At 39.1% G+C, this 13,756-nt stretch overlaps 1 protein-coding gene across 1 annotated transcript in view; it reads left to right on the plus strand.

Moving 5' to 3' along the window:
* SLC35D2 (solute carrier family 35 member D2) overlaps positions 1-4,474 on the plus strand; it is a 46,485-nt gene extending 42,011 nt beyond the window's left edge. Inside the window, exons 10-12 of the mRNA XM_059071775.2 lie at positions 1,961-2,039; positions 3,017-3,099; positions 3,834-4,474. Of these exons, the coding sequence (XP_058927758.1) occupies positions 1,961-2,039; positions 3,017-3,099; positions 3,834-3,936 (265 nt within the window). The 3' untranslated portion in view covers positions 3,937-4,474. The remainder of the gene's footprint in view (positions 1-1,960; positions 2,040-3,016; positions 3,100-3,833) is intronic.
* The last annotated feature ends 9,282 nt before the right edge of the window (positions 4,475-13,756 follow it).

The following is a 13,756-nucleotide window of genomic DNA, read 5'->3' on the forward strand; positions in this document are numbered from 1 at the left end:
AAATTGGGTTGGGCCCCTCCTGGGAGTTGTGATCTCTGTTATTTTATTAGACTCTTAGCTCCTCCAGGGCAGATGCTGTGGGTTATATACTCTTACTACCCAGGCCCAGCAGAGCAGGCACCAAGTAACACCAGGTTGAGATTTTTAATCTTTTCATTTTATGCATAATTTGGATTATTTATAGTTCCCTGGGACACTAAATTAATGTTGAATTTATTAAAATTGTAAAAATTTAAAAAAACCTTAGATTTTCTTAAGCCAATTTATAAATATTCTTGCTCTATTTATAAAGCTAGTAATTTTTATATTAACATAAGAATATTTACTTTCATTATTTGATGAATGGTTTGTTAACCCAAGTTTAACTGATTGAAATCTCCTAAATAATTTACTGTAAATCAGTCTTATTTACAACTTAGTGAATTAAAAAAAATTAAACATTTAAAATGTGATTTACAAATGTAGTTTACCTGATTTTTCCAGCAATTCCAAGCCTTAATAAGGTCCTGGAGAAGCTGATGGGCCAGGTTGCTTTACAAGCCTAGCAACTCTTTGAAATCTAATAAACCAAACTTGGCAATGTGGTAAATCACCTTCTTTTAAACATTTGAATACTGTGTACAGACTTAGATTTTCTTATTCCATTCAAGTGAAAATTGCAAATTTAATATCAATTGTACATTTTAAATACAAACCACAAAGGCCAAGATGTTGGATTCTCTAACTTGCCAAATTATTGTAATTACCTTAATAACAAAGACATACATTATTTTGAAGATTACAGAATTTGTAATTGAGTTTATTCCTCAACTTAGTGTAAAAGCTTGATGTACGTTATCTCTAATATTTTTTCTCTATCATCCCTGGTAATGAACATACTCAGGACAAAAACGTTACTGTGTTTGTGATCTAGAGTCTGTTATGAACAATCAGAAGTTTGGTCCTGGACCTGCGACTGAGTGCTAAATTGCCCCAGGGGGAGTCTCCCTAATGCTTAGGGGCTGAGCCCTTTCTTAGAGTACAGTTCCCAAGCTCATGCCTTCTAACTGGTGTTTAGCTTTAAAATGCAATACATCTTATGCTCTCTCAGTATCTTTCCAGTTTCATTCTCAACCAGTTTTTATTGTAACCTCTTTCAACATTTAATCACCTGATTCCAGTGGATGAAATTTTGCACCCCACCTAGGTTACAGCTAATTTTCATTACTACTTGAGTGAAATGAATATATTTTTTTACCTCTGATTGAATTCTACATTCCTTTGTATATGTATATTTTCTTATCTGGTGTTTGGTCATGATTCTGTAGTCATTTTGTTGACAAGTGTCAATATACTGGGCAGTGTTGAATGCCTGTCGAATTAACTTTAGTAATAAGGTACAGGAGTACCACTCGCATGTGGAATCCATTATTTAAATCTTCTTTGTCCAAAGCTAGCAATCGTTCAGCTGGTTTTCCTCCTAACACCAGTGGTTCTCAGAACTGGCTGCACATTAGAATCATCTATAGAGCTTTGATATGGCATATGGCTGGGTCCCCACCTCAAACCAGTTGGAGACCCTCTGCCGGGCATGATGGTGTTAAAAGTGCACCAGGTGATTCTGATGCACAGAGAGGATTGAAACCCACTATTGTAACATCTGTTAAATGAAAGATTTCAGATCATTAAAAAAAATCTCATTGTCCTTATCCCCTTTTTGTGGAAACACTGATGGAAAATGCACAGACAAAATGAAAAGGACACCTAAGGTAGAAAGTTTGGCTAATGCACGACTGGACCATTTTCCTGAAAATGTCGAATTATTGAGATGTTTTAAGATGTAGGTATTTTAAAATCTTTACGGTGTGTTTTTCTTTTTTATTTGTTTAAAATACCTGTGTGGGTCACTTACTGGCTCTTCTTAATCTGTTTATTACCCAGACCAGTAAGGCACACTCAGGTGTTTTCTTCCTTGTCCCAGGTTTCTGTTGATGTACTCCACACTTTTGTGCAGCTATTACAATTCGGCCCTGACGACGGCGGTGGTTGGAGCCATCAAGGTAAGCTGTTGAAGTCTTGAAATGCACAACCAAGTTGGGGTGTTGACTGTTTGATTTTATTGTTATTATCCGTGCTGTAGTAAGAATGGAGGCTTGTGATATTTTCAGCTGTGCCTGGGTAATCCCTCCTTACGTCTTCTAATCTCCTAATCCACAAAACAGAGGGAAGACTTGCTAATTTAAAAGGAAGAGACAAATTATGAGTTAAATTGGGAATGGTGGGAAGGGATGGTCTGGGAAAACCAAGTGAAATAGCTGAAAAATATTCCAATTTTCTGCGCTAAGATACCTAGTGATCTACAGTTTGGTTTTCTGGGAGAACCTTGCTGACTAAGAAAGGGAATTCTTGTGAAGAACTGTTTTCAGTCTAGATCTATGCTCAGTTATAAGGTGATTAACTCTGGGATTGGTGTGTATGCTGTGTGTGTGTACATGCATTTGAACACACACTAATGAATAGGAGGGTGGAGGTGTTCTAAATTCTGTTCTGCAGTTGCTTTGTGTTTCTGTTCACGTGAACTCCTACCGTGAGTGAGTGCTATCAACGGTAGACTTCTCTGTTGGCTGCCCAAGGGCCTCTGAGAATACACTGGACAGAGTACTGCTTATAATTTATCAGATGTCTTAGTTTGTTCAAGTTTAGGACTAATATGATTAAAATTCACTACCCAATGATGGTAAAGAGGTAAAGAGATGAAATCTGGAAAGCTGATTACAACCCAACTCTTACATGTATTAACTGGAAGAGAGTATGGATAATGCAGTTTCTGTGATTATGGTGCTGTAGTTTATTTCCTTTTCTTTATAAAGCCATATGTATGGTTTTTATCCACTTATTCAATATTCCATGAACCCCTACTATATGTGAGTCTCTTTGAAAAGTAACTAAAATATTTAGTTTCAGGTTTCACTATATATATGAGTTTTACCCCTAAAGCCTTTACTTTTAAAATCACTAATCCTCTCTTTTTCTGCAGAATGTATCCGTTGCCTACATTGGAATGTTAGTAGGTGGAGACTACATTTTCTCTGTATTAAACTTTGTAGGGTTAAATATCTGGTAAGTGGGATTTTTAAATGAACTCATTTTAGTAAAATATGAATTTTTAAAAAGCTGATTAATATGTTATAAGTGAAAGTGCAGGAGGTGTTTTGACTTTACAATTTCTAGGATAAAATTTACTTAAATCAATCAGTTCATCTCTTTTTATGACATACTCTTTCATGTGGACCATGGGGACATGTAATGAAAATTCAAAGGGTTGAGATCTAATTTTCTGTTTCCTCCTCTCAGAAAAGCCCTTAAGTTGTGTGTCTGTCTTTTGTGAATAGGCCTCACTAAATCTGTGCTCCATTGAAGCGCCATGTGCTAAGAATATTGGGAGGAGTGACTAAGATACTTTTGAAAGGCATTTTGGGGTCTCAGAGGTGGGACACCATTTTAGCATAATACTGTATAGTTTATTCAAGTAATAACCAAGTGCTTATTTTTTCTCCAAGTTTCTCTATTAGACTTGATCTGCTCTTTTTCTGCCCCCAAAGATTTGTAAATAAGAGGGTTAATTCTCATCGATTAATAGACAAATTCGAGGAAGTAAAACAGGGGGCTCAATAATTCCCTTCAAATTAAGCTGACTGCATTGTAAATCACCTATACTTCAATAAAATAAAGAAAAAGAAACAAACAGCCAAGTTATCAAAAAAATTAAGTTGACTGTATTTATAAAGATGTCAGTAACTGTTGGTTGTACCATCTATGGAATTTATTTTCACTCTTTTTTATTCTCCTTTCAGCATGGCAGGGGGCTTGAGATATTCCTTTTTAACTTTAAACAGCCAGTTAAAACCTAAACAACCTGTGGACGAAGAAAACATCCCTCAAGATTTGAAGGGCTAGAACCTGGGGCAGAATTGCAGACTGGCTTGCAGACTGGGAGGAATGAGGGAATATTCCCAGCTGTTTTGGTTGTGGCACTCGCCCCTGGTTAAGGCACAACAGGAATGTCTGCAAAATGCAAAGAGAACCTACATCATGTGCTGCATGAGGAGCCATCATCAGCCCTGAGAAATGTATCCGGGCAAAGCCTTACCAGCTGAAAGTCAGTCTTCTCAAAATAAACCACTGGTGAAAGGGATTGTTTCCAAGGCACTTGCGTGGACCACACATCTGTGTGCTGTTCCAGGTACTGCGAGAGCTTCAAAGGAGGTAAAAGGCCGATGCTGTGAGGGTGCTTATCAGCACCTTGGCCTTAATTTCAAAGGTCCCAGCCAAAGCAAAGTGCCAGTGAGAACATTTTTTTGGTTTAAACAGACATGTCTTTATTTTAATAAAATCAGCCACTTAACTGCCAGTAGAGTTGTTAGCTTTGATTTGATCTTATATGTTGGTATCTTTTCCCAATCATAAAAGTAAAATAAAAAATAATTTATAAGCATACCTCATACTGTGATATTATTGTAGACAGGCAGAAAAACAGTAGGTCATTTATTCAGTCTGCCTTGAAGGGTAATATTCCTTTTAAGCCTCATGTTGGGAAAAATTACAAAATAACTCCATGGAAAAAACAATACTCAGTGTGCCCTGTCAACATTTAAGTTGGTCATATTTCTCTCCTCTTCTCCTTCCAGGTTTGTTCAGGGGCTTTGAAATTCAGATCATATGGACTTTAACCAAGGTACATTTTTTTCCTGGGCTTGCCTGACCCCTCAGACCAGTGGTGTGTGGGAAGGACCCCCGGTTTGGATGAGACTTATTATCATCTCCATCAAGAAATGGGCTGTCCCCGTCGGGGTCGTGGTGCAGGGTAGGGCCCCAGTCTGGAGAGGGCCAGTCAGGAGCTCTTCTTTCTAGTCTTGTCTTCACTACTAACCTACCAAGAACTTCACAGGTCACCTTGCCACTGTCGCCTCCAGTTTTTAATCTTTAAAATGGAATTATGTCTCCAAATCCCTGCCAGCTCTGACTTTCTAAGTTTATAGAAGCTGAGCCAGATGGACAGGGCAGAAAATGAAGTAATGATTGTGTTGACATGTTTCAATTTACTTTAAAATTTAAAAAAGTTTTAATTGTAAAATACACATAATATAAAATTTACCATCCTAACCATTTCTAAGTGTACAGTTCAGTAGTGTTAAGTATATTCACACTGTTGTGTAGCCATTCTCCAGAACGTTTTCATGTTGGAAAACTGAAATTCTGTAGCCATTAAACAATAACTCCCCATTCCTCCCTTTCCCCAGCTCCTGGCAACCACCATTCTACTTTCTTTCCCTATGAATGTGACTACTGTAGGTACCTCATAAAAGTAGAATCATGCAATATTTATCTTTCAGTAGCTGGCTTATTTCGCTTAGGATAATATCATCAAGTTTCATCCATACCGTGATGAAGAGCAGCCCCCACTTGCCACAACTAGAGAAAGCCCTCGCACAGAAACAAAGACCCAACACAGCCATAAATTAATTAATTAATTTAAAAAAAGTTTCATCCATGTTGCAGCATGTGTCCATATTTCTTTCCTTTTTAAGACTAAATAATATTCCGTCATATGGATATACCACATTTTGTTTATCCATTCGTCTGTCAGTGCACACTTGGATTGCTTCTGCCTCTTGGCTGTTTGTGTATAATACTGCTATGAACATAGGTGTACAAATATGTCTTTGAGACCCTGCTTTCAGTTCTTTCGGATAGTAAAAGGAAGCTTGTTTCCTCTATACACAGAGCACTTCTGATGCCAAATGTGTGGGATCTTTCCCTCACATTAAGCAATTCTCCAACTCTTCGGGCGCCAACTAGGGGTCCTGCAATTAGATGCAGACTCTAACTACCCAGAGTTAGCACACACCCCAGAGGTTAAGGGCTCAGTTCCCCAAGACTGCACCCTACTTCAGATGCCAAACCCAAGTCCCAGGTGTGACTGGTGCTTCTGACCAACTGACCATCAATCTGGGGTCTCCACACCCCCTTCCTCAGGTTTAATAATTTGCTAGAATGACTCACAGAACTCAGGGAAGTGCTTTACTCTCTATTGCCAGTTTAGTATGAAGCATACAACTCAGGAACAACCAAAGGGAAGAAATGCATAGGACAAGGTATGTGGGAAATGGTTTGGAGCTTTCACAACTCCTCCAGGTGTGCCCCACTCCCAGCACATCAATGTGTTCATCAACTGGATGCTCTCCAAACCCCATCGTTTGTTTTTCACGGTAACACATGGACCACAGCTGCACCATTTTATATTCCCACCAACAGTGCACAGGGATTCCAATTTCTCCACATCCTCACCACTTGTTTCCTTTTTTGGTAGTAGTAGTAGTTGTAGGTGTGCTAATGGGTGTGAAGTGATATCTCATTGTAGTTTTGATTTACATTTCACTGATGGTTAGTGATGTTGAGCATCTTCTCATGTGCTTGTTGGCCATTTGTACATATTCTTTGGAGAAATGTCTATTCAAATCCTTTGCCCATTTTTGAATTGGGTTGTTTGTTCTTTTGTTGTTGAGTTGTAGGAGTTCTTTATTTTTTCAGTTTATTTTTAAATTGGGGTATAATTGCTTTACAATGTTGTGTTCCTGTTGTACAACAAAGTAAATCAGCTATATGTATACATATATCGCCTCTTTTTTGCATTTCCTTCCCATTAGGTCACCACAGAGCACTGAGTAGATTTCCCTGTGCTATACAGCAGGTTTTCATTAGTTATCTACTTTACATATAGTAGTGTATATATGTCAATCCCAATCTCCCAATTCATCCCACTCCTCCTTTCCCCCCTTGGTGTCTATATGTTTGTTCTCTATGTCTGTGTCTCTATTTCTGCTTTGCTGATACGTTCATCTGTACCATTTTTCTAGATTCCACATATATGCATTAATATACAATATTTGTTTTTTTCTTTCTGACTTATTTCACTCTGTATGACAGTCTCTAGGTCCATGCACGTCTCTACAAATGACCCAATTTCATTCCTTTTTATGGCTGAGTAATATTCCATTGTATATATGTACTATATCTTCTTTATCCATTCATCTGTCAATGGATATTTTGGTTGCTTCCAAGTCCTGGCTGTTGTAAATAGTGCTCCAGTGAACATTGGGGTGCATGTGTCTTCTTGAATTATGGTTTTCTTAGGGTATATGCCCAGTAGGGGGATTGCTGGATCATATGGTAATTCTATTTTTAGTTTTTTAAGGAACCTCCACACTGTTCTCCATACTGGCTGTATCAATTTACATTCCCACCAACATTGCAAGAGGGTTCCCCTTTCTCCACACCCTCTCTAGCATTTATTGTTTGTAGATTTTTTGATGATGGCCATTCTGACTGGTATGAGGAGATACCTCATTGTAGTTTTGATTTGCATCTCTCTAATAATTAGTGATGTTGAGCATCTTTTCATGTGCCTCTTGGCCAACTGTATGTCTTCTTTGGTGAAATGTCTATTTAGGTCTTCTGCCCATTTTTTGATTGGGTTGTTTGTTTTTTTGATATTGAGCTGCATGAGCTGTTTGTATATTCTGGAGATTAATCCCTTGTCAGTTGCTTCGTTTGCAAATATTTTCTCCCATTCTGAGTATTGTCTTTTCCTCTTGTTTATGGTTTCCTTTGCTGTGCAAAAGCTTTTCAGTTTCATTAGGTCCCATTTGTTTATTTTTGTTTTTATTTTCATTACTCTAGGAGGTGGGTCAAAAAAGATCTTGCTGTGATTTATGTCATCGAGTGTTCTTCCTATGCCTTCCTCTAAGAGTTTTTTACAGTGTCTGGTCTTACATTTAGGTCTTTAATCCATTTTGAGTTTATTTTTGTGTATGGTGTTAGGGAGTGTTCTAATTTCATTCTTTTACATGTAGCTTTCCAGTTTTCCCAGCACCACTTATTGAAGAGGCTGTCTTTTCTCCATTGTATTTTCTTGCCTCCTTTGTCATAGATTAGGTGACCATAGGTACGTGGGTTTATCTCTGGGCTTTCTATCCTGTTCCATTGATCTATACTTCTTGTGCCAGTACCATCCTGTCTTTCTTTTCTTTTTAAAAATAAATTTATTTATTTATTTATTTTTGGCTGACTTGGGTCTTTGTTGCTGCACATGGGCTTTCTCTAGTTGCAGCAACTGGGGGTTACTCTTTGTTGTGGTGTGCCGGCTTCTCATTGTGGTGGCTTCTCTTGTTGTGGAGCTTGGGCTCTAGGCACACGGGCTTCAGTAGTTGTGACCACTCGGGCTCAGTAGTTGTGGCGAATGGGCTTAGTTGTTCCGTGGCATGTGAGATCTTCCCGGACCAGGGATCAAACCCGTGTCCCCTGCATTGGCAGGCAGATTCTCAACCACTGTGCCACCAGGGAAGTCACTACCACTGTAGGGATTTTGATCACTGTAGCTTTGTAGTATAGTATGAAGTCAGAGAGCCTGATATTCCTCCAGCTCTGTTTTTCTTTCTCAAGGTGGCTTTGACTATTTAAGGTCTCTTGTGTTTCCATACAAATCATAAAATTTTTTGTTCTAATTCTGTGAAAAATGCCATTGGTGATTTGATAGGGATTGCATTGAATCTGTAGATTGCTTTGGGTAGGTACTCATTTTCACAATATTGATACTTCCAATCCAAGAACATGGTATATCTCTCCATCTGTTTGTGTCATCTTTGATTTCTTTCATCAGTATTTTGTAGTTTTCTGAGTACAGGTCTTTTGCTTCCTTAGGTAGCTTTATTCCTAGGTATTTTATTCTTTTTGTTGCAATGGTAAATGGAATTGTGTCCTTAATTTCTCTTTCTGATCTTCTGTTGTTAGTGTATAGGAATGCAAGAAATTTCTGTGCATTAATTTTGTATCCTGCAACTTTACCAAATTCATTGATTAGCTCTCGTAGTTTTCTGGTAGCATCTTTAGGATTTTCTAGGTATATATCATGTCATATGCGAACAGTGACAGTTTTGCTTCTTTTCCAATTTGGATTCCTTTAATTTTTCTTCTCTGATTGCCATGGCTAGGACTTCCAAAACTATGTTGAATAATATTGGCGAGAGCGGACATCCTTGTCTTGCTCCTGACCTTAGTGGAAATGCTTTCAGGTTTTCACCATTGAGAATGATGTTTGCTGTGGGTTTGTCATATATGGCCTTTATTATGTTGAGGTAGGTTTCCTCTATGCCTACTTTCTGGAGAGTTTTTATCATAAATGGTGTTGAATTTTGTCAAAAGCTTTTTCTGCATCTATTGAGAGGATCACATGGTTTTTACTCTTCAGTTTGTTAATATGGTGTATCACACTGATTGATTCGCATGTATTGAAGAATCCTTGCATCCCAGGGATGAATCCCACTTGATCATGGTGTATGATCTTTTTAATGTGTTGTTGGATTCTGTTTGATAGTATTTTGTTGAGGATTTTTGTGTATATGTTCATCGGTGATATTGGTCTGTAATTTTGTTTTTTTGTGTGATATCTTTGTCTGGTTTTGCTATCAGGGTGATTGATGGTGGCCGTGTAGAATGAGGTTGGGAGTGTGCCTTCTTCTGCACTTTTTTGGAAGAGTTTGAGAAGAATGGGTGTTATCTCTTCTCTAAATGTTTGATAGAATTTGCCTGTGAAGCCATCTGGTCCTGGACTTCTGTTTGTTGGAAGATTTTTCATCACAGTTTCAATTTCATTACTTGTGTTTGGTATGTTCATATTTTCTATTTCTTCCTGGTTCAGTCTTGGAAGGTTATACCTTTCTAAGAATTTGTCCATTTTTTCCAGGTTGTCCATTTTATTGGCTTAGAGTTGCTTGTAGTAGTCTCTTAGGATGCATTGTATTTCTGCGGTGTCTGTTGTAACTTCTCCTTTTTCATTTCTAATTTTATTGATTTGAGTCCTCTCCCTCTTTTTCTTGATGAGTCTGGCTAATGGTTTATCGATTTTATCTTGTCAAAGAACCAGCTTTTAGTTTTATTGATCTTTGCTATTATTTTCTTTGTTTCTATTACATTTATTTCTGCTCTGACCTTTATGATTTCTTTCCTTCTACTAACTCTGGGTTTTGTATGTTCTTCCTTATCTAGTTCCTTTAGGTGTAAGGTTAGATTGTTTATTTAAGATTTTTCTTGTTTCTTGAGGTAGGCTTGTATTGCTATAAACTTCCCTCTTAGAACTGCTTTTGCTGCATGCCATAGGTTTTGGGTTGTCGTCTTTTCATTGTCATTTGTTTCTAGGTAATTTTTGATTTCCTTTTTGATTTCTTCAGTGATCTCTTGGTTATTTAGTAGTGTATTGTTTAGCCTCCATGTGTTTATATTTTTTAGTTTTTTTCCTCTTTTTTTTTAGTTATTTATTTTTTATTTTTGGTGTGTTGCATCTTTGCTGCTACATGTGGGCCGCCTCTAGTTGCTGCAAGTGGGGGCTACTCTTCAATGTGGTGCGTGGGCTTCTCATTGTGATAGCTTCTCTTGTTGTGGAGCATGGGCTCTAGGGCAGGCAGGCTTCAGTAGTTGTGGCAAGCAGGCTCAGTAGTTGTGGCTCACAGACTCTAGAGCTCAGGCTCAGTAGTTGTGGCACACGGGTTTAGTTGCTCCGCGGCATGTGAGATCTTCCCAGACCATGGATAGAACCTGTGTCTCCTGCATTGGGAGGTGGATTCTTAACCGCTGTGCCACCAGGGAAGTCCACACTTGATTAGAAATCAAGTCATTGATTTCTAATCTCATAGTGTTGTGCTTGGAAAAGATGCTTGATATGATTTCAATTTTCTTAAATTTACCAAGGCTTGAGTTTTGACCCAAGATGTGATCTATCCTAGAGAATGTTCCATGTGTGCTTTAGAAGAAAGTATATTCTCCTGCTTTCAGATGTCCTATAAGTATCAATTAAGTCTATTTGGTCTATTGTGTCATTTAAAGCTTGTGTTTCCTTATTAATTTCCTGTCTGAATAATCTGTCCATTGGTGAAAGTGGGGTGTTAAAGTCCGCTACTATTATTGTGTTACTGTCGATTTCCCCTTTTATGGCTGTTAGCATTTGCCTTATGTATTGAGGTGCTCCTATGTTGGGTGCATATGTATTTATAATTCTTTCATCTTCTTCTTGGAATAATCCCTTGATCGTTATGTAGTGTCCTTCCTTGTGTCTTGTAACAGTCTTTATTTTAAAGTCTATTTTATCTGATATGAATATTGCTACTTCAGCTTTCTTTTGGTTTCAATTTGCATGGAATATCTTTTTCCATCCCCTCGCTTTCAGTTTGTATGTGTCCCTAGGTCTGAAGTCGGTTTCTTGTAGACAGCGTATATGTGGGTCTTGTTTTTGTATCCATTTAGCCAGTCTGTGCCTTTTGGTTGGAGCGTTTAATCCGTTCACATTTAAGGTAATTATCAATGTGTGTTTTCCCATTACCATTTTCTTAATTGTTTTGTGTTTGTCCTTGTAGATCTTTTCCTTGTCTTGTGTTCCCACCTAGAGAAATTCTTGTAGCTTTTGTTGTTAAGCTGGATTGGTGGTGCTGAATTCTCTTAACTTTTGCTTGTCTGTATAGCTTTTGATTTCTCCATCAAATCTGAATGAGATCCTTGCTGGGTATAGTAATCTTGGTTATAGGTTTTTCCCTTTCAACACTCTAAATATATCCTGCCACTCCTTTCTTGCCTGCAGAGTTTCTGCTGAAAAGTCAGCTGATTATCTTATGGGGATTCCCTTGTATGTTATTTTTTGCTTTTCCCTTGCTGCTTTTAATATTTTTTCTTTGAGTATAGAGTTTAATTTTTGTTAGTTTGGTTAATATGTGTCTCAGTGTGTTTCTCTTTGGGTTTGACCTGTATGGGACTCTTTGTGCTTCCTGGACTCGGGTGATTATTTCCTTTCCCATGTTAGGGAAGTTTTTGACTATAATTTTTTTCAAATATTTTCTCAGACCCTGTCTCTTTCTCTTCATTTTCTGGGACCCCTATAATTCGAATGTTGGTGCATTCAGTGTTGTACCAGAGGTCTCTTAGACTGTCCTCATTTCTTTTCATTCTTTTTTCTTTATTCTGCTCCTTGGCAGTTATTTCCACCATTCTATCTTCCAGCTCAGTTATTCCTTCTTCTGCCTTAGTTATTCTGCTATTGATTCCTTTTATTGTATTTTTCATTTCAGTTATTGTGTTGTTCATCACTGATTGTTTGTTCTTTAGTTCTTGTAGGTCCTTTTTAAGCATTTCTTGTATCTTCTTGATCTGTGCCTCCATTCTATTTCCCAGATTCTGGATCATCTTTATTATCATTACTCTGAATTCTTTTTCAGGTAGATTGCCTATTTCCTCTTCATTTATTTGGTCTTGTAGGTTTTTACCTTGCTCCTTCATCTAGAACATATTTTTTTTGTCATTTCACTTTTTTTTGATGATTGGGGCTGTGTTCCTGTCTTGCTGGTTGTTTGGCCTGAGATGTACAGCACTGGAGTTTGCAGGCAGTCGGGTTGAGCTGGGTCTTGGCGCTGAGATGAGGACCTCCGGGAGACCTCACACTGATTAATATTCCCTGGGGCCTTAAGTTCGCTGTTAGTCCAGTGGCTTGGACTCAGTACTCCCACCACAAGAGCTCAGGCCCAACCCCCAGCCTGGGAGCCAAGACCCTGCAAGCTGCATGGCACAGCAAAAAAAACCAAAACAAAACAACAAACAAAAAAGAGCAGAACGATAACAAAGAATAAAAAATAAAGTTAGAAAAAGAAAAAATATATTAGAAAAAATAGAAATGAAAATGAAATAACAACAAGAAGGCAAAACAGAACCACAACAGCAAAAAATAAAATAAAATAAAAAATTAAAAGATAAGAATAAAAAAAAAAAAGAAAAAAACATTCCCTGGTGCCTCTGCTCTCAGTGTCCTTGCCCCCACGGTGAGCCACAGCCAACCCCTGCCACCCCAGTAGGCCCTCAAAGACCTCTAGTTAGGCCCCTGGACCCAGCACATCAACCCCACCTCTGTGTGCATTCCTTTCACCAGCATCTGCTCCTGAAGCTGGCCTGGAGCACACGTGCCTGCGCGAGCCAGCTGGGGTGCAGGCCTCCACAGGCATGTCTGCAGAGGCCAGCACAGCAGGAGGAGCCTTGGAAAGTGGGTAGCGCTTGGCCCTCCTGGACCTGTAGAGCCAGAGGAGGCCTTGGTGGGGGTGGGGCTCAGGCCCAGGACCCGTGTGTCTGGAATGGGCTTTGGGGACACCCAGGCCTGGGACCCCAGTGTGCTCGCTGGGGCCTAAACTGGCAGGGGAGATCCTGGCCGCTTTCCCCTCTGATCCTGTGATCCCTCAGAGGTCCCTCTCCATCCCTACTGATCCCCTCACTGTGAGTGGGCCCCTCTGAGTGTGGGAATATCTCTTCTCCCACAGTCCCCCTGTCAGGGGCACTGGTCCAATCCTGCCTCCACCCTTCCTCCACCCACCCCTCCTTCCCTTCCACATCCTACCTGGTTGCGTGGGGATTCCGCCTGTCCCTTTAGGTGTCTGAAGTGTCCCCCAAGTGCCCAGTAGGTGCTCCCTCAGAAGGCTGCCTGTGAGGAGATACAAACTCCATGTCCTCCTACTCTGCCATCTTGACTCTGCTCCCTGTTTCAGTTTACTTTTAAAAGGCTTCTAGAGTATTACCTTGGGGCTCCCAAACTGTGTAACCACCTTCTCTTGCATCATCAACATCATTTCTGAAACCCAGGGACCAAAAGTGGTAAGACTGGAAAAATGTAAACATCAACTCATTTTTTTCAGTG

Source organism: Kogia breviceps, chromosome 8 (genome assembly GCF_026419965.1).
Source record: "Kogia breviceps isolate mKogBre1 chromosome 8, mKogBre1 haplotype 1, whole genome shotgun sequence".
NCBI classification, from domain to species: domain Eukaryota; kingdom Metazoa; phylum Chordata; class Mammalia; order Artiodactyla; family Physeteridae; genus Kogia; species Kogia breviceps.